The sequence below is a fragment of the Lutra lutra genome, chromosome 13 (genome assembly GCF_902655055.1).
Source record: "Lutra lutra chromosome 13, mLutLut1.2, whole genome shotgun sequence".
Classification (NCBI taxonomy): Eukaryota; Metazoa; Chordata; class Mammalia; order Carnivora; family Mustelidae; genus Lutra; species Lutra lutra.
Window position 1 is genome coordinate 71,757,181 of NC_062290.1, and position 22,730 is coordinate 71,779,910.

The 22,730-nt window shown below is 41.3% G+C and overlaps 3 protein-coding genes across 5 annotated transcripts in view; 1 reads left to right on the forward strand and 2 right to left on the reverse strand.

Moving 5' to 3' along the window:
* The window catches only part of ELP1 (elongator acetyltransferase complex subunit 1), a 57,376-nt gene extending 49,159 nt beyond the window's left edge, over positions 1 to 8,217 (reverse strand). The window contains exons 1-5 of one of the 2 annotated variants that reach the window (XM_047699093.1): positions 7,823 to 8,217; positions 4,066 to 4,228; positions 2,836 to 2,988; positions 2,541 to 2,622; positions 1,508 to 1,588 (exon numbers count right to left, since the gene is read on the reverse strand). In XM_047699093.1, coding sequence (XP_047555049.1) covers positions 1,508 to 1,588; positions 2,541 to 2,622; positions 2,836 to 2,988; positions 4,066 to 4,215 — 466 coding nt within the window. In that variant the 5' untranslated portion in view covers positions 4,216 to 4,228; positions 7,823 to 8,217. The remainder of the gene's footprint in view (positions 1 to 1,507; positions 1,589 to 2,540; positions 2,623 to 2,835; positions 2,989 to 4,065; positions 4,229 to 7,822) is intronic. The other variant, XM_047699092.1, reaches the window with a different exon arrangement.
* Positions 8,218 to 8,319: 102 nt separating this feature from the next.
* Positions 8,320 to 15,845, forward strand: ABITRAM (actin binding transcription modulator). The gene is made up of 6 exons (XM_047699105.1): positions 8,320 to 8,468; positions 9,542 to 9,593; positions 10,179 to 10,308; positions 13,591 to 13,667; positions 13,747 to 13,816; positions 13,910 to 15,845. The coding sequence occupies exons 1-6, from the start codon at positions 8,390 to 8,392 to the stop codon at positions 14,045 to 14,047; spliced, it is 546 nt and encodes a 181-aa protein (XP_047555061.1). The 5' UTR covers positions 8,320 to 8,389; the 3' UTR covers positions 14,048 to 15,845.
* Positions 15,846 to 16,792: 947 nt separating this feature from the next.
* The window catches only part of CTNNAL1 (catenin alpha like 1), a 64,416-nt gene continuing 58,478 nt past the window's right edge, over positions 16,793 to 22,730 (reverse strand). For both annotated transcript variants that reach the window (XM_047699101.1, XM_047699099.1), the window contains exons 15-19: positions 21,289 to 21,337; positions 18,192 to 18,248; positions 17,941 to 18,054; positions 17,190 to 17,273; positions 16,793 to 17,052 (exon numbers count right to left, since the gene is read on the reverse strand). In XM_047699101.1, coding sequence (XP_047555057.1) covers positions 16,987 to 17,052; positions 17,190 to 17,273; positions 17,941 to 18,054; positions 18,192 to 18,248; positions 21,289 to 21,337 — 370 coding nt within the window. In that variant the 3' untranslated portion in view covers positions 16,793 to 16,986. The remainder of the gene's footprint in view (positions 17,053 to 17,189; positions 17,274 to 17,940; positions 18,055 to 18,191; positions 18,249 to 21,288; positions 21,338 to 22,730) is intronic.

Consider the following 22,730-nt stretch of genomic DNA (forward strand, 5'->3'; position numbering starts at 1 on the left):
GAACTCACCACCTGCCACTTAGCACCCAGCACTTCCCCCCCTTCCCTCTTAGTTACTGCCATCTTTATCCCCATCCCCTGAGCTTCTGATTAGAGTCCCACTAAACTCTTTCTTCCTCACCTTACATACCCAAGCCCATTTATTTCACTTTCTAAACTGCTATTTCTCAAACTGGCTAGAATGGCAGGGGAACCGTGCATACATAGTGCGAAGACATTTCTCAGGTAATTCCAAAAATGTATGCCCCTCTTTCAGAGAACAAAATTTTTCCTGAATTCACTCCTTCTTTTAGCCCCACACCCAACTTATCTGGATTCCTGTACCTCTCCTATCTGATCACCCTTCCTCCAGCCTCTGCCCTCTCCATTAATCAACCAATCTTGCACCATCAAAACCTTTAATGGCTGATCCAAAATTCCCTACCAAGCTTAATCAAAATCTATCCTGTTTACTTTAAGCCACACTCATGTCCTGCCAGCAGCAATACAGAAGTACTCACAGCTGCCTCAACAAGCCATGACTCACCTGGGAAGCATATGTGCCTTGAAATGGACTAACCCATTGCTTAGACCACTCCTCTCCACCCTCAACTCTCACCAACCCAACGCAACTTCGGCCCGGCCAAGACTCAGTTCACTCCAGCCTCCTCTGGGAAGTCTTCCCTCTCCACTGCTCCCTTCCTCCCCTCATGCTACCCTAATACCTGCACATCATGCTATTATGGGACTCCTCAAAGGAAGACCTGAATTATCCACAGCACCAAACACACTGCTGTGTTCATAGTACCTACTCAAAAATCATTTCTGAATAAATTATTTTTGGATGCATAAATGAGTAACAATTTTCTAAGTGATTTCTCAGAGTTGGTAGAACAAGAAGGCATAAGGTCAGGAATCAACAAAAGTAAAATCCCTTCTCCCCTCATCCCTTTCTCCAATCAGACCATCTATCCGGTGCCCTCATGTTGGTCAGAGCTTCTTACATACAATAAACCCCTGCCTCCTTCTCGCCTTTCAATAATACCACAGATTCAAGGCCCAAATCACCTCAGCTACATATTAGCAAGATAACAATCTGATGGTTCCCAGGAAAATGTAGAGTCAGGTCTAATCAGCAAGAACTAAAAATCAGCCTTCTATCCCACTTCTCTTGTTTTTGCCCCAAAACTGTACCCCAGAAATGCTCTCTTTATTTTAGTTAGCACAGTTCCTTTCGTTGAAGGCCCAGCCTAAGCCTGTCCTGAGCACTGGGCAACAACTATGCAGGTACCATTAAGCAGATTTCTGTTCCCCAGGTTACTGGCAAAGTGAACTCTCAGACTTGGAGAGGCACCAGCCTCTTACAGTCTGGAACAGGCTAAAGGAATGGGCTTCTCAGACATTTAATGCACAAGGCCTCACGTTTCATAATCTTTTGGATTTACGATGTGGCTTTTAATGTACAAGAAAATGATCAAACCTGAGAGGAACTTCAGATCACAAAATGTTTCGAATAAAGTTATACTCACTTTCACCAAAGTCATCCTGGTGGATCTGCTGTTCCAGGATTGGTTCAAAGTCTTTTGTCATCATAATTAGGGTCTGTTGACCTTGGATAGGCACAAACAAGAACGATTTTGTTTTCATGAAACAAATTTGGCATTTTGTAAGTAACTGCAACACTGGAAGTTACAAAACTGGAGTGGAGGAGTTTAGAGTCAGAATAGGGAATATATAATTCGTTCTAAATATTTTGACTCTCACTTGAAAAAAGAAAAAAAAAATCTTTGACCAGCTAAGTTACTTGGTGCTTATCCTCAGTCATTTATGTATGGAGAGCTAACATAAAAGTCTACCTAGGCTGCCTCCACTAACTTCAACACTTCACCAAGGTATCTCTTCCAACACACACCTCATCAGGGGGGCACCCAGCTTACAGAAACTCATCTGGAATGAAAAGACTTAAAGGAAAAAAAGTAATTTTTAAGAGCTCATGAGAGCTCCTAAAAGAGCTATAAGAGCAGTCTTTAGAATAGGTTTATAGCGACTCTTCCTCTTGGGTAGGTTAAATATTGTTAACATCTTTAACTACAACTGTGGAGCTTGTAGATTCTCCAACTTCTACAACTTTGTTTCCCATTTCCAAAAATTGAAAAAGTAATATGAAATAACTTCTTAAAACAATGTATTGGGCGCTTGGGTGGCTCAGTGGGTTAAGCCGCTGCCTTCGGCTCAGGTCATGATCTCAGGGTCCTGAGATCGAGCCCCGCATCGGGCTCTCTGCTCAGCAGGGAGCCTGCTTCCCTCTCTCTGCCTGCCTCTCTGTCTACTTGTGATCCCTGTCTGTCAAATAATAAATAAAATCTTAAAAAAATAATAAAAAATAAAAAAATAAAACAATGTATTAAGAGGTGAAACTTAAGTCAAAAAGAACACATTCCCTCTAATTACAATGCTGGTATCACTGTTCAAAGTTTTTTTTAATAAACCCTGCAAAACATAAGCCTCTAAGATATTAGGAGTCATGTTTTATAAAAGTCACAGAGACAGTGACAAGCCTACCTGTAGCGAGAAGCACCAGCTCTTGGTCAGGACTCCAACTCATGACAGAGATACCACTGGCTACACTCCCAACACATTCCAGCTGCATCAGCAGACAAAAGAGAGTTTTTGAAATACAGCCAAAGCCATGCCAACAACTTTTTGTAAAGAAATACATCACGGAAAGGCTCTAATTTGCAAAATGCTTAAATGTAATATTTAAGCATTAGCCCCAGATTTTTTAAGCTTCTACAGAAAACACACGACTTGTGTGAGGCTGCTTGAGAGTTTCTCCTCACTGGGCTGCCCCACTTACCTGGCACGTCCTGAGATTGCAGAGTATGACATCTCCGGAGGCGGTGGCCACACACACAGACTCCTGCTCCTGCAAGTCCTGAATACCAACAATGCAGCCACTTCCATCCTCTGGAAGAAAGCCTTCAGCCACTAAAGAAATTTCATTTTTCACCTTCCACCAAAACGAATACATAAGTAAATTAGGCCAGTCTATTTGCAAGAACATTTCCAAAAAAAATTAATGCTTCCTTCCTAATATAAAAGCTTTCCATTTTTTTTCTAGATTAAAATCCAAACTTTCATTTCAGAAATAGTGCAACACTACTATTTTTAATAAAAAAATATATATATATATATAGCTAATCAGACCTTTTTGCTAAGCAAGCACTAAACAAAAGCAAGAAGCATGGTCTCAAAAAAAAAAAGCCCAATAAAACATGAAGTTAAAAACTATGGTTTTCTTGGGGACCTGGGTGGCTCAGTGGGTTAAAGCCTCTGCCTTCAGCTCAGGTCATGGTCTCAGGGTCCTGGGATGGAGTCCCGAATCGGGAGCTCTGCTCAGCGGGGAGCCTGCTTCCTCCTCTCTCTCTGCCTGACTCTCTGACTACTTGTGATCTCTATCAAACAAATTTTTAAAATCTTTAAAAAAAACAAAAACTATCGTTTTCTAAAATTTCTATAGTATGGGGTAAAAGAATTAAGGATGTAATCACCTAAAATACATTAGTAGCAAAATATATAATTAAAGGAAGATCTCAGAATCAACTCAAAGATTTTTTAAGTATGTGTACAGATATATACACATGTACATATATATGCATACATGTAAATATAAATATGTACACACATATATATACATATACTACACACTCAGGATCCGGCAGTGAAGATTCTGATTTAGTTGGCACAGGATGGAGGGTGAAACACAATTTTAAAAACCTCTACAATTTTCATTTGCATTCCCTGTTGAGATTCACTGTTACTTACATGATGGAAAAGTAAAAAGTAGGGCACCCAAACAAAATACAAAGTCAGGATCTTGTCAACTTACATTTCAAACAGAAGTAGAGTTAAGAGTAGGTTACTATTTAAGTAATATCTAATATGACACCAATATAAAGCAAAGGGAATGCTCATTTAGGAGAATATGAATTCAGTAAGATTTAAACTAAAGACTATCTAGGGGAAGGTTTGGAAAAAGGTAAGTTGAGGGTCCTGTAAGCGTTAGCATTCTCCATCACTAACTTACTTCTCTTGTGACAGGGTCTACTTCTATCAGTCCATGGTCTGAGCCAATGAGCACCGTCCTCTGTTCAGTTCGGAGAGAGAAGCACTGAGGTTTCCCCGGAGCCTGAATATCCCTGAACTCCAGAGTCCGAAATAACTTTAGATTTCTCATGATGAAGCAATGCCTGAAAGAAAAGAACAAATATCTCTTGATGAAGGATTACTCTGAGAGAAAGGAAAAGCCTACTAGTGATAAATGACACTCAGAGAAGCAAAATGGTTCAGGGGCAGGGAGTGGTAGTTAGAATAACCAAGGAAAAAAATAAACAGACCTAATCTGAACCCACATAGGGATGCATGCTAGCAACCTCACCGACTCAGGGTGTTTATCTATGCTCTACAAACTGAGGTTCTGAAATCTACTTTACGTTCCTAATCTCTGGGAGAGGAAAGATCCTCAACTTCACAATTTTTTCTTCAAAAAGATTTAACATCAGTTATTTCTCAGCAAAGTTGAAAAGATCCAATAAATAGGAAAACATTTCACTTTTGCATGTAAAAATATCTTTATAACCTGAAAGATTTATAAATCATAATATATATACATATACATACATATATATATATCTATACTGTCAGTTAAAGAAAATCTAGAATAAAATGGCTTTAATATCACCAGATAAATTCGTAAACTGGCTTTATATGTTCGTTTAAAAAATAATGCTAGTGCTCGCTTCGGCAGCACATATACTAAAAAATAATGCTGAGGGGCGCCTGGGTGGCTTAGTGGGTTAAAGCCTCTGCCTTCAACTCAGGTCATGATCCCAGGGTCCTGGGATCAAGCCCTGCATCGGGCTCTCTGCTCAGCAGGGAGCCTGCTCCCTCCTCTCTCTCTGCCTGCCTCTCTGCCTGCTTGTGATCTCTATCTGTCAAATGAATAAGTAAAATCTTTCAAAAAAAGAAAAATAAATAAATAATAATAAATAAAAAATAATGCTGAAATTAAAGATAGAAATAAAAGTATTTATTGTTCTCAGGGAGAAAATAAAGATACTATGAAATTATAGCAGTTTACTTCAAAATGATGACCAACATCTAAAGAGCCTGATGACTTGATAAAACTACTTCACATAATTCTGCTTTCCTGGCCTAGTTTTTACCAGTATAATAGAAAAGGTGATAAAGGATGATAAATAGGAAACCTACTTTGGTCTGGCCAAATCAGACTTGCTTTAATGCACAATGTTAGAGAAGAGGAAAAAAAAAACTAATGTTAACACGCTGGGTATTTGTACTCAGATCCCTTTAAAGTTTATTAACTAGAAGTCCCTAACTTACGGTAGGAGTGGCAAATATATAGAACAGAATGCCTCTATTATCACCTTCATCCAAGGTGAATTCTCTCATTTTGCATTTCATACATATGACAGTGTAAAAATAGAATGAGTTATAATGAGTTAATCCTTATCCTACCACTGCACATAATTTTAAGTGTAATATAAAATAAGTACATGTAATGTATGTTAAGAGGAAAGCAAGACGATACATGGTGGGAGTAAAGAAGAAAATCAAGACCAACAATGGTTTTGTAAGCTTTGGTGACACTCACATTCAAGAACTTCTGGAAACTGTCTGAACCTATATTACACCATGCAGGTTTTTAATTTAGACCTAATTCTATGTAGAAAACTTGGGTTTTTAAAGAAATTAAAATCACCTTTCATCTTTACATATATACACGACCAGTGACACAGATCTGAAAGGATGGGTAGATTCGCGATGAGAGACTGCTGGTTAGACATGAATAAGCAAGTAACAAAAGAGCAAGAAAAGAGAACAGACAGGCAACTGGGATCCAATGTGTAGAGTCTCCTGTCTTCATGCTAGTTTATCTAATAATAACCATGCTATTACTGTTCCCATTATCAGATCATCAAAATGTCCTCATACCCCTTGCTGTGAACTTGGATTCCATTAACCAACAATCTGGAGCCCTGAGGTCCAAGGGCCCCAGGGTAAGAATTTGGAGGATAAAGACAGAAGGAGCTGAGGACTTTCTTTTTCCTGTTATCTTGCTGTGCCTGTCACTGTCATCCCAGCAATGGGCCTCCATTATTGAAGGGGCCTGTGGTTCCAGTTCCTAGTACTCCCAGGACCAAGCTCATCAACCTCACCCCCAACAGATACGAGCACTAACCAGGCAGTCTCTCTCCAGACACTGAAATCCAGAACGCAGGACTCCTCCTCTGAATTCCAGAGTCGTCAACACCAGAAGTCTGAGTCCCAGACTTAATAGTGCCTCTCCTCCAAGATTAGGTCATGATAACTCCATCTTCCCGTTTCAAACCCAAACATTAAGCTAAGTGCTATAGCTACTTCCATCAGTTTACCCTTTACACTACTTCATTGCTCCCTTTCTTTTATTTCTCTAATAGCAACTTAACTAATTCTTCATATTAAATTCTGTTGAAATTTTGTGTGATTTCTACTTTCCTGATTGGACCCTGACTAACCGAAACAGCGAACAACTGGAGTTCTCAAGTCACAGAGCCCCCAAAATCACTAACAAAGGTGAGCTCATCATTCATTTCCCCCATCCCAACCCTTCTAAGCTCAAAAGGAACTTCTCTAACTTTTCACACCTACATCCTCATTCCCTTATCTTCTCAGAAGTGTCCTTACTCCTTTTCAAGTCTAAGGAATTCGTATCCTCCACCCTCCCCCAGGACATTATTAGTACCCTTTCTTTTCATTCTGCAATGCCCAACTCTCTCACCTTCCATTACTCTATTCCCAGCCCTTAACTGTGCCATAGATCTCTTCATAACACAGATCAAGTCTGTATCCTCTCTGAAATTTCTTGCAACTACTTCACCCTGCTCCTCCATTCTCTCAGCTCTTGGCCAATTATCATGCCAACGACTACAGGTACAGCTCACGGATATGCTGATTAGATCTACATGTCTAGCCCCAACCCTTCCCAAAGTGAACAATATATTAACCCACACTCTCAACCTCCTATTGTTATTTCAAGAATGTCTCACCAGCACATCAAATACCACCTGGAAAACGAAGTACTGCTATTCTCTATTCATTTGAGTTTCTATTTGAGGACATGGCATTTCTTCTACTCTCCCTGCCCCCCAAGCTGAAAACGGTCTTTCGCTTCTTTTTGCTCACATTTCATATTAAACTATTCATTCCCTGGTTAGTTCCCTGGTTGTCAATACGCATTTTCAATCCTTCGCAATGTCTCATCGATCCTACGACCCGGTTTGTGGGCCACATGAAACATCTACGGAGCACTTGGTGAGTGCTAGGATCTGAAGACAAGAGAGGACTCTGTCACTGCCTACATGGAGGTCTCCTACACCGAGAGAGGGCCATAGAGATGGAGAAGCAAAGCAGGCATCTCCACGAAAAAAAGTCGTAGATGCGAGCAGCAGCGCGGAACTCTCATCCAATCCACTAATAGCAGCCGCCCATTAACTGGTTCCGCGGTACTGTCCACTCCTGCAAAGAATTCAGAGGCTGGGTAAATGTGCAGCCAGGGGAGCAACACGTCGTCCCCAGCATGCAGCGCAGAACCCCCGGAGGGAGCAGTTGGCATGTCTGCAGAAAGAGAACTTAAGGTTCAAGGGCAGAAGCAGGCATGCCGCACTCCACTCCGGGGCCTCCTGCAGCAGGCAGAGGCTGCACGTTCAAGGGTCCCATTAGGACATTCCGAGCACACGCCTGATTCCGTGTCTCCACCCCGAGGGAGTCGTTCGAACGCTCACCTGCGACGAGCTCCGAGGACCCGCAGACAGCGGTGCGTCCACCCTCGCCTCACCCGCCACGCAGAGCGGGCCTTCCAGAGCCCGCGCGAGGCTGCACACACGCCTCTCTCCGTCCGCGACTCTCCAGCTTTTAGGACACGCACGGGGTCGCCCTGTAGCTCGACCACGGGGAGTAGTGGCCGAGGCTGGGCTGAGGGGCAATCCGCGAGACCGCTCAGACCCAGGGAACCAGGTGGAACACGCTCCCAGCGGCGCGGGAGTGACGTCACGAGGCGCAGGGGGCGTGGCCGGCCTTCTCCAGAGTCCCGGCAAGTTAAAGGTGGGGAGCGGCGCGGCCACTCCGCCCGTCCCTCCAGCCTCCCTCCAACCCTATAGTATTCGATACCCGCTTTGACGTCGGACTCCGAAACCCAGTGCTAAGAAGCTCGGATGGCGGAGTCCACGGAACTAGGAGCAGCGCGCGTGCGCACGCCGCGGGCCGCGCGCCGGAAGTACGCCCACCTCCCGGGCCTGCTCGGAGGAAGTGCTCGGGTACCATAGGGCGGGGTAGGGGCACCCGCGGTCGCCATGGCCACCGAGCCCGCGGCCGCGGAAGCTACAGTGCCGTCGCTCGTGGATCGTTACTTCACTCGCTGGTACAAAGCCGGTAAGTGGGGAATGATGTCGGCTTCTGTTCGGCCGCATTGACCTGATGCTGTAGGGACAGTGATGACAGATCATGAGTCACGCGCGTTTTCCCGGAGCTTCCTCCCCGTGTCAGAAGGAATTGGCTGTCTCTGTTCCCTTCTAGGCGGAGGGAATGGCAGTTGCAAAGCCGTGGAGGCCTGCAGTACAGCCGGGTGCACTCAGGGGCTGGCGTCGCAGTGCGAGTTCAAGGGTGGGTCGCTTGCGGGAAGATAGTCTAAGGCGAGGCACCATCCCCCAGGAAGGTGGATTGCAATCGCCCTGAGTGCCTGCAAGGATTTGATGGGTTCAGTCCTCGAAACTGTGCTAGAGGCAGAGACGGAGAGGAGAACTGGGTTAGAATGGAGGCATTTAGAAAGCAGAATCTAACAGTTTTACTCAAAGTGGATAGTGTCGTATACTTGTCACTTGGAAGTAGAAGGAGATAACCGTGTTGTCCTGCTTTGTGTACCCAGTAAATATCAGTGGTGGGAGCATCGTTGAGGACCCTTCTCTAACCCCTACTTGCTCCCTTTCATTCAGGGATAATAGGTGTACTTATCTTTTAAAATATTTTGGCATACAATGTTTTAGCCAAATTTAGGGTGACTGACCGTCGAGTTTGTCCAAAACTGAGGGATTTCCTAGAATCTGAGACTTTCAGAGCCAACATCAAAACAGTCCTGGGTCAACCGGAAGAGTTGGTCACTCTAAAATTGACCCATAAAACATATGCTGCTGTATTATATAAAGAATGTATTGCTAATGGCACTTTTTCTAATAGAAACAATGAGTGTACTCATTTTAAAGTGAGGATGAAGCAAGATGGAGCAAAAAATAATCATCTAATATTGAATGACGGATTCCATCTGGGCCAGATCTCTTTAAATACCTTACAAAAAAGGAAGCCTTTATGTATATGTTTTTAAGTAATGAAAGAATACCAATGATTAGCGTGTGTTCAGTCTCCATAATTATCTCTACAAACCAAAGAAAATACCACACAGTGGCAGTAAATATTGACCCAACAACCAACAGACTCATTCATTCTTCTAGATGTCAAAGGCAAACCCTGTGAGGACCACTGTATACTACAGCACTCCAACCGGTAAGCAAATTGGGAATTTTAAATTATTTTTTTTTAAGTTTCTGGTTTCATAGCCTGCTATTGTCTTGGATTAAACAAATACTTATTAAATGACTATCTTCCTTTGTGTTGAAATGGCATTTATTACAGGAGTTTGGCTGACAAAAGTGAGTCTTTGAGTGCAACAAACTTGATTACCCAAACATCCAAATGGAGAACCACACCCTCAGTCAGCCCCTAGTAGAAGTAACCAGCCTGTGCCTAACCCCAGAGAATTGCCAGGGCTCACAGAAGGGAGTAGGGTAGAGGCACAGGTAGTATCCCAGACATACAGGGATGCCTTACTTCTCTCTCTTCTACCTCAGTTCTGCCTAAAGATTTCTAGTGCTCTTCCTTTTTCTGGGAAGGATATTCAGTCTCATTTTCTCTTTTATTATTGCATTCCCTTCTGCAGTTAAGCTCCAGCAGTAGCCAGAGGAAAATGTGGCAAAATGATAGTTTAACTAAACAAATGTCAGTTCATGTATTCTTGTACCAGTAGGAGTCCTGTGTGGTATGCGGAAGAATTGTACCAATAACACAGCCTCACATTTTTGATCCTTATAGAATATGTGTCATCACATTGGCAGAATCTCATCCAGTTCTTCAAAGTGGAAAGACAATTAAAAGCATCTCCTATCAAATCAGTACCAACTGTAGCCGACTTCAGAACAAGGTCTCTGGGAAATTTAAGCGGGTATGTTCCTGTCTTTCTCTACTTAAATCTTCAGTGTCTTAGGAATGATAGATCTAGTCAGTCTTACAATCCAGTGATACATGCTCAGCATACTTCCCTGACAGTTTGATGTGCTGATTTTTTAAAAAAGATTTATTTCTTTTAGAGAAAAACCACAAGCAGGAGGGCAGAGGGAGAGAGAGAAAAATCTCAGGCAGACTCCGTGCTAAGCGCAGAGCCTGATGGGGCTTGATCTCATCATGACCCTGAGATCACAACCTGAGCTGAAACCAAGAGTTGGACACTTAACTGACTGTGCCACTCAGGCACCTCTGATGTGATTTTAAGAATACTTTAACCCTAGCCTCTGCCTTCGGCTCAGGTCATGATCCCAGGGTCCTGGGATCGAGCCCCACATCGGGCTCTCTGCTCACTAGGGGGCCTGCTTCCTCCTCTCTCTCTGCCTGCCTCTCTGCCTACTTGTGATCTGTCTGTCAAATGAATAAATAAAATCTTAAAAAAAAAAAAAAAAAAGAATACTTTAATCCTAAGGGCCCTTGGGTGACTCAGTAGGTTAAACATCTGCCTTCGGTTCAGGTCCTGATCCTGGGGTGCTAGGATTGAGCCCCATTTCAGGTTCCCAGTTCAGCAGGGAAGCTGCTTCTCCCTCTCCCTGCTGCTCATGTTCTCCATCTCTCTCAAATAAATAAATAAGTAAAATCTTTAAAAAAAAAAAACCATAAAGAAATTCTTAGACCAAAAAATGAGGTATTTTAGGAAGTACAGGATTTGTCATACTTTCAGTTCTGTACTGCCATTCCTATCATTCCCAGGGTGGAGGATGAGGAAGGCGAAATTTGAAAGGACAACTTTCATACCAATGTAACAAGATATTTTGTCTCTTCTATTAAACCAGTATCCTGAATTTTATAAAATTTAGGTGATCAACTGTTCTTTACCATGTATTTTCAAATGTAAACTAAAAAAAAAAAATCCTCAGGTAGTGAAAAAAAATCCATCTGAAAAAAATACAGTATTTAATCCTTACCATTTTCCATTCTTTAATTGTTGCCAATTTGATACATACCTAGCCACACCCTATACCTCCACATGGTGCTGCATTGTACAGGATATTATCGCTACCCTCTACAACTTTCGGCAGGATGGACACATTTTATTAGAGGATCACACCAAAGACAGTTCAGTAACATACTGAAGACTCCCCACATACTCACTGGAAAAGATTTCAGTGGATGATGTAGGTCCTTCATTTTCTGACGTGATACTGAGTTTCTGCTAACTACCCTCACTATTGTAGGAGACCCTTGTTTATTCTCCCCTTTGTAGGTTTGAAATTCCCCTAATAATGTACCTTACAATTAATTTTTCCTTGCTCAGGAAACACATGAACTTAGAAAAGCATGAACCTTTCTTAAAAGGTAAAGTCTCTAGGAGCACCTGGGTGCCTCAGTCAGTTAAGCATCCCAGTCTTGGTTTTGGCGCAGGTCGTAATCTCAGGGTTGTGAGATCGAGCTCTGCAATGGACTAGTGCTGAGCATGGAGCCTGCTTGAGATCCTCTCTCTCTCTGTCCTACCCACTCCCTTCCATTCCTCCCCCAAAACCCAGCTTCTCTCTTAAAAAAATAAAAAAGAAAGAAAAAAAGAAAGTCTACAAACTACAAGTATAACAGTGTTTGTGAAGTTCCTGTGATAAATCTTTCTCCAAAATATTATCACTGTTGTTACTGCCAAAGAATAGAGAAGAACCTGCATGTGGAACCCACTACAGATAACTTTTGATTCTCAGCACTGCCAATCATTTATTCTCCCAAGGGAGGTGAAAAAAAAAAAGGTCAAAACACTTCTGCTCTTTTAATGTAGACCCAGTGACACATATACCCTTTGGGACAAATCCCCAGCCCCTCTTCCCCAAAGTGAGGAGTTACACTAAGTATTTTGAAATGAAGTACCCATATGCAGACGATTGAAGCCACTGTGGTAGCATTTGTATGCTGTGTAATGTTTTGAGTGTGGAGGCCGCCTGGGTGGCTTAGTCAGTTGAGCATCTGACTCTCGGTTTCAGCTCAGGTCATGATCTCATGGTCTTGGGATCAGGTCCCATGTCTGGCTCTGCAAAGAGCTTGAAGTCTGCTTGTCCCTCTCCTTCCTCCTCTTCTGCTGCTCTTCCCACCCCCACCCCACTTACAAGTTCTCTCTCTGCCTCTCTCTCTCAAATGAATAAAATCTTTTTTAAAAAGAGAGGAAAAAAATAATATTTCGAGTGGTAAAGCGTTCATAGAGAATAACATCTTGACCTCAAATACCCATGTTAATATAGGAAAATTTCTGGGGAAAAAAGTGAGCAACAGACATGTGTGCATCGGTTTCCCGTGAGCTTCCTTGTAGGTATTTGTCAGAACCTCACCAAGTACATGGATACAGGGGAGTACATGAAACAGTCATGCCATCGCGTTCAAACAGAGGAGTGTTAAGATGTAGTATTTGCTTCTGGATTATAAGGGTAATGGGTAAACTATTCTTGTTTGCTATTTAAAACTTCCTGTATTTTCCTAATTGTCCTCAAAGTGCATTCTTTTTAATTAGAAAAATATCACTGCTTCAAAAAGTGTTAGTGATTGACCCTGATAAAGAAGTTCCTTTATCTCGTAAGTTCTAATGTAAAAATAAGTTATGAATCTTAATGAAAGTAAATTTGTATACTATTCTTTGATACCGTCTTGTTGAATCTTCTATTATTGCTTAATAGATTTTCCTACATTTCTGAAATCTTTATATCTGGTCATGTGTAGCTTTCTCATTTAACGTTGATAAAATATATTCTTTTTTTTTTAAAGGTTTTATTTATTTATTTATTTGACAGAGAGAGAGAGTGATCACAAGTAGGCAGAGAGGCAGGCAGAGAGAGAGGGGGAAGCAGGCTCCCTGCTGAGAGAGATCCCGATGCGGGGCTCGATCCCAGGACGCTGAAATCATGACCTGAGCTGAAGGCAGAGGCTTAACCCACTGAGCCACCCAGGTGCCCCGATAAAATATATTCTTAATCTTTAATTAAACCACATGTTATACATCTTAGTCTGCTCTCCCCCCCCCCCAGCCTTTGATGGTACCTGGCCCATAGCAGGCACTTACATAAATGTTTGAATAAGTGGTTTTTCTGTACTTAAGTCATTTTTATTTAAAACACCAGTTCCAGGAGTATATTCTCTTACCACACCGAGGCCTGCCTTTCAAAGGAAAGTGAACATATGCATCACTTAATTACTTCTTCCCTTTCATTATCAGGGGGCGCAGTTTCTGACAGAGCTTGCACCTCTGTGTAAAATTTACTGCTCTGATGGAGGAGAATACACCGTATCTAGGTGAGTTACTTTTTAATCACAATTTAGGAGAAACAAAGGGGTAGTATTTTTCTTCAAAACAACTTTTTTTTTTTAATAGCTGTGTTCGAGGACGGTTGATGGAAGTGAATGAAAACATTCTCCATAAGCCATCTATTCTTCAAGAGAAGGTAAAGGAGGCAGAAGAGAGTATGATCCCATGCACGTACTCTTTATCTGACTTTACACTTTTGACAGTACTAAATATTCTACTTCCTCCCCAGCCATCCACCGAAGGCTACATTGCGGTTGTGTTGCCCAAATTTGAAGAAAGTAAAAGCATAACGGAAGGGTTACTGACACAGAAACAGTATGAAGAGGTCCTGGTGAAGCGCACGAATGCCACGACAGCCACATCATGAGGACTCCCACGGGGAACGAGTACCACGGCGTGCTTCCCCCTCCCTGCCTCTGCGATTCGTGCACTAGAGAAGAACCAGCAGGACGGACGCCTGCATCACGCCTGCGTCACGCCCACCGTCTGCAGAGAGGCACTATTGTCCCCCTTCACCTAGTTTCCCCTCTTCGTCTTGCATAACAAGACTTGGTTCCCATTTTGTCCTCGGCCTCCCAGATCCTCCCTGCCCACATACCCACTCTGTTCTTTTGCTTTTCTAAAACTGGCAAGCAAAGGATGTTTTTGATTAAAAACAAAGCACTTTGAGGAAACTTTGGACAAGACAGAAAAGTTTTAAGTAGCAAAGTAAAAATAATTTACCCATCATCCTGTAATCCACTGGTAAATACTACATTTTGACGTGCTTCGGTTTGAATGTTACGGCATGGTTATCGTTTTTGCCTCAATTTTCCCTCAGTTTGAAGTTTAAAAAAAAAAATCAGGTCTTTTTTTACCCTCTCTGCTTCCAAGTGACGCCACCAAAAAGGCCAGTGCCACTTCTGCTGCCCCAGCTCTTCTCCCCTTAGGTCGCAGGGGAGAAGCAGAGGATACTTGTCCACTCCTTGTGCAGTTCAGGTGGCCTTTCTCTCTGAAACGAAGTCCAGTGTAACACTGTCGAAGTCCAGTGTAACACTGTGGCTTCTTAAATGAGGGAAACAGGAAAAGGCTTTGAAAACTACAAAGGGCTTTCCCAGCATGGAAGTATTCCGATGCGCTGTCAGGCTGCTAATTACAGCACATACAGTGTAGCTGCTCAGCTTCAACACTCTTGCTACGGGGCAGCCAGCCCGGAAGTTACGGAGAAGATGCCATAACCCACAGATACAGATGCCTTTGAATGGAACAAAAACTTTTCACGTCATCTAAACTGAAAACAGAACTGATTTATAAGATTGTCTACTCATTTACACTGAATTTCAAATAAAAGGGCTTTTTAAATTGTTATTTTTTTGTTAAGGCTGCAACACGTGTACATTTAAATATCTGTGTAAATAAAGCAGAAGATGCAATTTAATACAGAAGAAATCACTTTACCTGTATATTCCTTCGGTTCTCTATCCTCTTATGCTGTTGAAGTCATAAGGCATTCCTTCCCTACCCCTAGTTGCACTTAAATAAGAGAATATTCTCATTTCAGTTATTTTAAAGTATTTTGTAAATAAAATCTAAAAGTTATTTTTGACTCAAAAAAACTTCTTGTAACTTAAGTGCCAGTGTGACAGTCCCTTAAATACACCCACCAGACATAATACAGGCAGTAGCTCTACAGACACCTACACTGATGAGCTGTGAGCTGGAAACAAGCACAAACCAGCACATTCCCATTTTGTGTAGTGTAACGATTCCTGAAGACATCAGAAAACCAAGACATTAAAGATACTAAAAGAAATAGAAATACCACATTCTCCCATATTCCTATTATAATTTTAAAGAACATTTTGGTTTCCAGGAATAAAAATCAGACGATAATTTTTTTTAAAGACTTTATTTACAAAGACTGAAAGCAAGAGAGATCACAGAGGCAGAGGGAGAAACAGACTCACCACCAAGCAGAGAGCCCGATGCGGGGCTTGATTCCAGGACCCTGGGATCATGACCTGAGCTGAAGGCACACACTTAACCAACTGAGTCACCCAGGCGCCCAGGCTTGGTAATTTTTATAAAAAGTATTTTATAAAAGTCATTAGGCCGAGTGTATCCCATTTTCTCATGAAGGCTTACGGTAGGTTCAAGTTTCCTTCAATAAAATATTGACTAGTTAATTGGTAGTACTGTGGTTCTTCAGGATCTTGTGAATATTGATTTGATAACTGACCCACATACCAATCCTCAGACAAACTTCTGTAACCGCTGCCATTTGGCAACTGACCTGTTCTATCAGATTTTAAAATGAATTTCACAGTTTTGGGATACAAGCACTAGCAAGAGCTCAAAACAAAGTTATACTATTTAAAGGCAGAACATACAAACCAGATTCTTCAATCAAAGCCCCAGCCACCCCCGCAAAAAGAGAAAACCTTTAAACCCTAAAATTAAAAAGATGAGAAATGTTTGTTTTATAACAAACATTCCAAAGGCACATATACAAAATGCACGATTATTCAGCATTATTTTAAGCATCTTAGTTCCATTGTTGTCCCGTATCTTCCATTCTATCAGTCACTATAGAGAAGGATGGTTCAAAGACTTTTTTTACACCAGTAGGATGGGCTTAGGATTCCAGCTAACATTCAAGGCCAGCCAGCTATGGTAGAAGAAGTGAAAGCCATCTCCCAGTGAGTTCCTGGAGGAACTCCACCTGGAGTGAGCTCCACCACCCTGCTGAGATGCGTGCAGCACAACAGAAAACGTGTGCTCTGCAATGCTTGTTAGAGAACAAACGTGTGCTTCTAGCACAGGGGATCTGTGACAGAACAGCAAAGAGGCCAGTCACAATGGTGGACAGAAGGACTGAAGAAGAGCCCACAGATTTAAGGAAAGCCCTGTGTTCACCCAGACAACTATATATTTTCTGCTGAAAATCAGTCTAGATGATAAGCTTAAATAAAAGGAGAAAAGAGGAAATTAAGGTATTTATGCCAAAGGTGAGCACATATTCAAAACAGCTTCTTTGGATTAAACTGTCATTAAGACAGTTAGGATATTTGGTTTTTCAAAAACATCATTAATGGCAATGTCCCACTGAAAATTCACACTGCAATTAGGAATATAGCATCTATCAAGGCATTTATTAGTTGTCAAAAAGCATCACAATCAGTTTCATGATCAGAAAATAAAGCAAGATATTTCATAATTGTTTTCCTTATAAAACTGTTGAATTTTTTAAAATATAAAGGATCATTTGCTTTCTAAAAATAACAGCTTTGCTGCATGCTGTTCGAGAGATCTGACCCCAGAAGCTTCTCAAGTTTTACCATCCATGGAGTCCTTATTTGTAACTGAGACCCAGCTGTTATTTTCCATCTGAAGCTGGAAAGAGTTAAGACAATTAGTTTCTACTTTACTTTTAAAATAAAAATTATACAATTAAATAGTAGCTATTTCTTTTGCATTTTTCTGGAAACTCGTTTTTAAAATGTGATTTTCAGACAGAAAAACTATCTTACCTTCTTTAGCAGTTTATAGCAAAGTGAGAGAAGTTGGACTAAAATAGCCATCATGGATCTTGTCTTTGTAATACACTTATCAACCTATAATGACAGAAAGCAAGCAAATCAAATTCTACCATGGGTATTTCAAAAGACTGTCTCATTGATTTCATTTTAACCTGATAAGATTTCTTCATTTAGAAAGTTAAAGGATCTCAGAAGGCATATGGATTAGGGCACACGAGCTGACTTGAGGCCCCAGAACACATGTACAGGGCCTGCAGTGCAGGTCTCCCGCCCACTTCACAGAACCCCAGGAAGAAGGGATGGAAAATCAGCCTGTTCTATTTCGAGCTGTTTAGACACTTCCTAAAACACTCCAAATAGTGGCAGCAAACCCCCTACTCTGCAACTTCTGGCACTCTGCTTTGTGGGGATAAGCTAAATTCCCTAAGACAATGGGAGCCCCTACTCTAAGGAATTTGTGTCCTAGTTAGGGGACAACATCAGGATTTAAGGGTAGCTGCTCAATGTTGTGGAATAAATCATGTCCAAAAAGCTGATTTATTTGGTGAACCTATTGCTCCCTGGGATCAGTTACAATTACAGATGATAAGTGATTCTTGCAATGAAGGCATGAAAAATGGAAGTAAACTGCCCATCTGTGGGTAATAAGACTCTGAAGGAAAATGGGCTAGAAGCAAACCTGATAAGGGTGAAAATTTAAGTTTCTCAAGTGTTTCCCTGAATAACCCACTCTTCCTTTTACCTTTAGAAACACTTGATTTTGCAAGGGTGTCTTAGTTACTGTCTGGAGCTGGTGGCATAAAGGAATTAGCTTGTTTATTTCCAGGAGAAGCATAAGCTTGTCATCGTCTTTCAGCTGAAATATAATTTAGGAAGTTACAACTCAAACACCATCTTTTAAATCTCAAATACCCTTATAACTTAATAATATACCCCCCAAGTGGGTATTCATGACATCACCACCAAGACTAAGCAGGCAGACTAGCATTATACCTGTTTTGAGAAAACTTGTACACTTGAAGCAAGCTTTAAGCCCTCTTCAGCAAAAACCTAGTGGGAAAGAAAAGTATCACTACTTAGATGTAGATCTTACAGACAGTTCATAAGAAATATACTCATGGCTAATTGTTATAATGAATTTTAAAAGTAAAACTTAAACATAAAAGGTTTGACATGAAACTCCTGAAGCTTTTCTCCTACCCAGGAAACACAAATGCTGAATTGTTTTCAGAAGGAGACTTCTCAGGCCTGATGCAGAATCAGTCCCTGGAGAGGCTCCTCTGACACCTGGAAACCTCCAGTTACTCTGGAAGGTCATATAGACCAATGATACTTAACTACACAAATTAACCATACGAATTATGTCTTGGCTTCTGGGAGGATCTGGAGCTCATCTTATAATACTCCAGCTATCAAGGATGATGAATTGTAGAACATGAGGTCCAAAGGGTTAGGACTTTCCTACTTCCACTCAAATTTGTCACCCATACGCATCCCTTAACCAGCCATCTGAGAGGACCAATTTAGATCGGTTCTTGAGTATTCACCATGCATTTTACAATTTAGTGAGGAGAACAGGATGATGGCAAAGAATAGTGGAAAATAAGGTTGGACAGATAAGACAGGAATATTTAGGATGATTATTTTTAAATAGTAACAGAATGTTTCAGAGTAAGAGACACCAGGGGAATAAAGGGTAGGAGTCTTAACTTTAGATGGAAGCCATAAAAAAGTAGAGAGTGGCAAATGTGAGGGTGGTTTGTGGAGAAAACTAAAGTGCCTTGGTAATGAATCAGATAAAGAACATGAAGAAGGAGGCAGTGCTTTGAGCGTTAACCTTAACACTCTATCCAACAGCCTTAACACCTTGCTATCATTGGATGAACTGATCTCCAGGTCAAATAATCCTTTGTTCCCTTCCTTATCCTTTAAAAGGGAAATCAATGAGTTTTACAGATAGATTCTAACCAAACAGAATGACTCACTTACCCATACGTTCCTCAGCATCTCACATTACCACTTTCTGTTTACATCTCTCCCATTCTGGCCCACAGACCCTGCGGGGGCAAGATCCTTGTCTATCTCCTGGACTATCCTGGTCTTACAACCATCCGAAAGCTGAGGACTCCCCAGTCTCTCTCTCCATTCATGAACCATCCTGACACCGGTCTTTTACATACTACTTGAGCAAAACAAAATGCTTGATTTCCACCCACTAAATCTGGTGTTCTCCCTCAGTGTTCCCTAGTGCAGTAAATGACACTATCATCACCCTGCTGGTCAAGCCAAAAACCTTTGAAAACCTAAGTCTGATCCTGCCACCGCTCCTCCAACCCATCAATGGGTTCTCCCTCATACCTGAGAAAAAAAGTCAAAGTTGTTCCCATGGCTACAGAGATGTCATACCTTACCACTTTCCTTCTGGCTCTTTCCATTCCAGTAAGAGAATTTGCCTCCTTATTTTTCTTCAGACCCCTCCAGCCTACCCCAACATCTCAGGGCCTTGGCACTTGCTCTGTTTACCTAATATATTCTATCCCCAGACATCCATCCAACTCACTCTCTCATTCATTAATGTCTCTAGTCAAATTTTACCCCCTTTGAGTGGTCTTTTCTTGCCACCCTTCTATCACCTCTCTATCTTTCTTGATTTTATCTCTAAATTCTTATATATGGGCATTATCTACTTAACTTTCTCCTGCCTACCTCCTCACACTAGAATGTAAGCTCCAGGCCAGCACTGGCTTTGTTCTGTTCTCTTTTCTCCACGGAGATCTTCCTCCCAGGATCTGACACAGGGTGGAAGCTCAATAAATACTTGATGAGCGCTTCATGTTCATCATAGACTATTCAGCAGACACCGGTTTCATGAATAAACTCCCACAGGAGGAAGGTGACTAGTGGATCTTTGCAGTGAAATACCCCCTGTGGTATGGTATGACTTCAAACGGATATGAGCCTAATGGAACACAGTGAATCTAGAATTTATTCCAACTGTTTTAAGGGAAATTGCTCATTTATAGTTGACTTTATTAAAAAAAAAAAAAAGAAAATATTTTCTTTTTTTTTTTAAAGATTTTTTTTTTTATTATTTGACAGAGAGAGATCACAAGTAGACAGAGAGGCAGGCAGAGAGAGAGAGAGAGGGAAGCAGGCTCCCTGCTGAGCAGAGAGCCCGATGCGGGACTCGATCCCAGGACCCTGAGATCATGACCTGAGCCGAAGGCAGCGGCTTAACCCACTGAGCCACCCAGGCACCCCAAAAAAAAGAAAATATTTTCTATAAATCTTCTGACTCTGATGATAATCATCCGCCTAAGGTAAAATCCCTTTCCTGCAGAGGCTCTGGTGGCGGCATATGGGAATGCCAAAGGAAACTATTAAAGGTGAGAAAGTGATAGAAATGACACATTTCTAATAAGAGAATGCCCATGGTTCTAGAAAAGCAAACCAAGTAACATGAGAGCTAGAGAAAGTAATCTTGCAACCCACTCGCCCATCTAAAGCCTCTAACTGAGGGAGAAGAATTCAAGATGGGCCTACGTGGAGTTCCATTAGATACACTGGGGCACAGCGTGGGGATGAGTGTGTCTGTCCCTCCCCGAATGCCTTATATCAGCAGGAATATGGAAGGAAAGAAGGAAACTAACTGTACCAAGTACCCTCTAACTGCCTCAAGCCCATGACAGATACTTCCCCATGTGTTGTCCTCATTTACTCAATATCATTCATCCAACCCAATAATGAAGAGGCCAAAAAGCCTTCCTGGAATTCAGGGAAGTAGCCAGGACACTGCATCTGCTGACAGGGTATTTCCACCTACTTGGAAAACCTATAACTTACTGCACATATTGACTGTCAACAAAGTCCATTCTGTTTTATCCTTGTAATATTCGAATTTTACACAAGATATCCCCCAAAAAACTTCATGAAATGCTACTGCAAGCCCTCTACTTTTTCACTTTTCTCTGTACATGTGTGTGCAGAGGTAAACATACAAGCACCATACGGTAAGTCATTTAGAAAATCTGTTATTACCCACTTTACATCCAGAATTAAATTAGTAGCATAAAATGGAAATAAAACATACCTCTAGTTGATGAATTAAATCCTGGGAAGTTTTCAGTGGTCCCTCTCCTCTGAAATAAAATGAATTATTAAGGAGGTCTAAGAAAAAGTTACTGTCTGATAACTGGTTTCATAACATAAAAGTTCTAGAGCATTTTATGTATTAATAGATCCCAAGTTTTGAAGAGTAATATTGAATAGACTAATAATATTGTGACTTTATTCTTTTTTTTTTTTTGAAGGCTTTATTTATTTATTTGACAGACAGAGACCACAAGTAGGCAGAGAGACAAGCAGAGAGAGAGGGGGAAGCAGACTCCCCACTAAGCAGAAAGCCGGATGCGGGGCTCAATCCCAGGAACCCAAGATCATGACCGGAGCTGAACGCAGAGGCCTTACCCACTGAGCCACCCCGGTGCCCCTATGACTTTATTCTTAAATATTTAACTATTACTTCTTAGGGCACTTTAATTTTTTCAGGGAACATAATATATGTTGATTTTATAATGTAAATAAATTTAAAACTGGCAATATTTAAGTCTTATTTTTCCTTTTTAACTTTCTCATTTTGCTTCACAAATTAAATACATGAGATCTGACAATATGTCTTAAACAAAAGGCCTTTGTTACATAACGTTAAGAGAACCAGACCAAAGCTCAAAAAATTCTCATTTTTAATTCTAAAACTTTGACAAGGCTTGTCATTTAAGTTTCAGCACAGACTCTATAAAATAGTCATAATATTTGTGCTATCACTCTCATCAGAAGATTAGGGAACATCAGATTGACAACTACCAAGAACCAAGACCCCTACAAACAAAAAGCAAACCATAGCAAAAAGAACAGCAGAATGCATTAAGAAGAGCAGTAGACGAGGCGTGAATCAGAAGAAATCTAGTAACAACCAATTCTGCCCTCAACATCTGTGACATGTAAACAAATTTTCTGTTCTTTGATAAACCCCTGTGATCATCAAATGAAATTATGGAACAGAACCCACTTAAAGACCTATAAGGCTCTAGTAAGTCTGAAATTGTTTTAAGCTATAAGGCACTAGTCTTAAATATGTAAATTATTAAGAAATTGGGATGCCTGGCTGGCTCAGTTGGTAGAGCACGTAACTCTTGATCTGGGGTTGTAAGTTTGAGCCCCTTACTGGGTGTAGAGAGTACTTAAAAGTAAAACCTTTAAAATTATCAAGAAATATGAATTATCACCTACAAATTACTAAGAAATTATATACATTGTTAAGACAACCTTAAACAACAGCCTGAGGAAAAGCTATAAAATTGCCCAGGAAAACTGTAAAACTGGATATTGTGAAGGCTAACAGGTGGGTCTCGGAAACAAGAGGTGCCCAGGTCATGATCTCATGGGTCATGGGATTAAGCCCCACATTGGGCTCCCCACTGAATGGGGAATCTACTTGAGATTCTTTCCTTCTGCCCCTCCCCCTGCTCACAC

Excerpts from the sequence above, each read along its gene's own strand:
- ABITRAM (XM_047699105.1), top strand. The coding sequence starts at position 8,390 with ATGGCCACCGAGCCCGCGGCCGCGGAAGCTACAGTGCCGTCGCTCGTG. Across the intron at positions 9,594-10,178 it reads ATACTACAGCACTCCAACCG|AATATGTGTCATCACATTGG; the intron begins GTAAGCAAATTG and ends TGATCCTTATAG. Across the intron at positions 13,817-13,909 it reads CATCTATTCTTCAAGAGAAG|CCATCCACCGAAGGCTACAT; the intron begins GTAAAGGAGGCA and ends CTTCCTCCCCAG.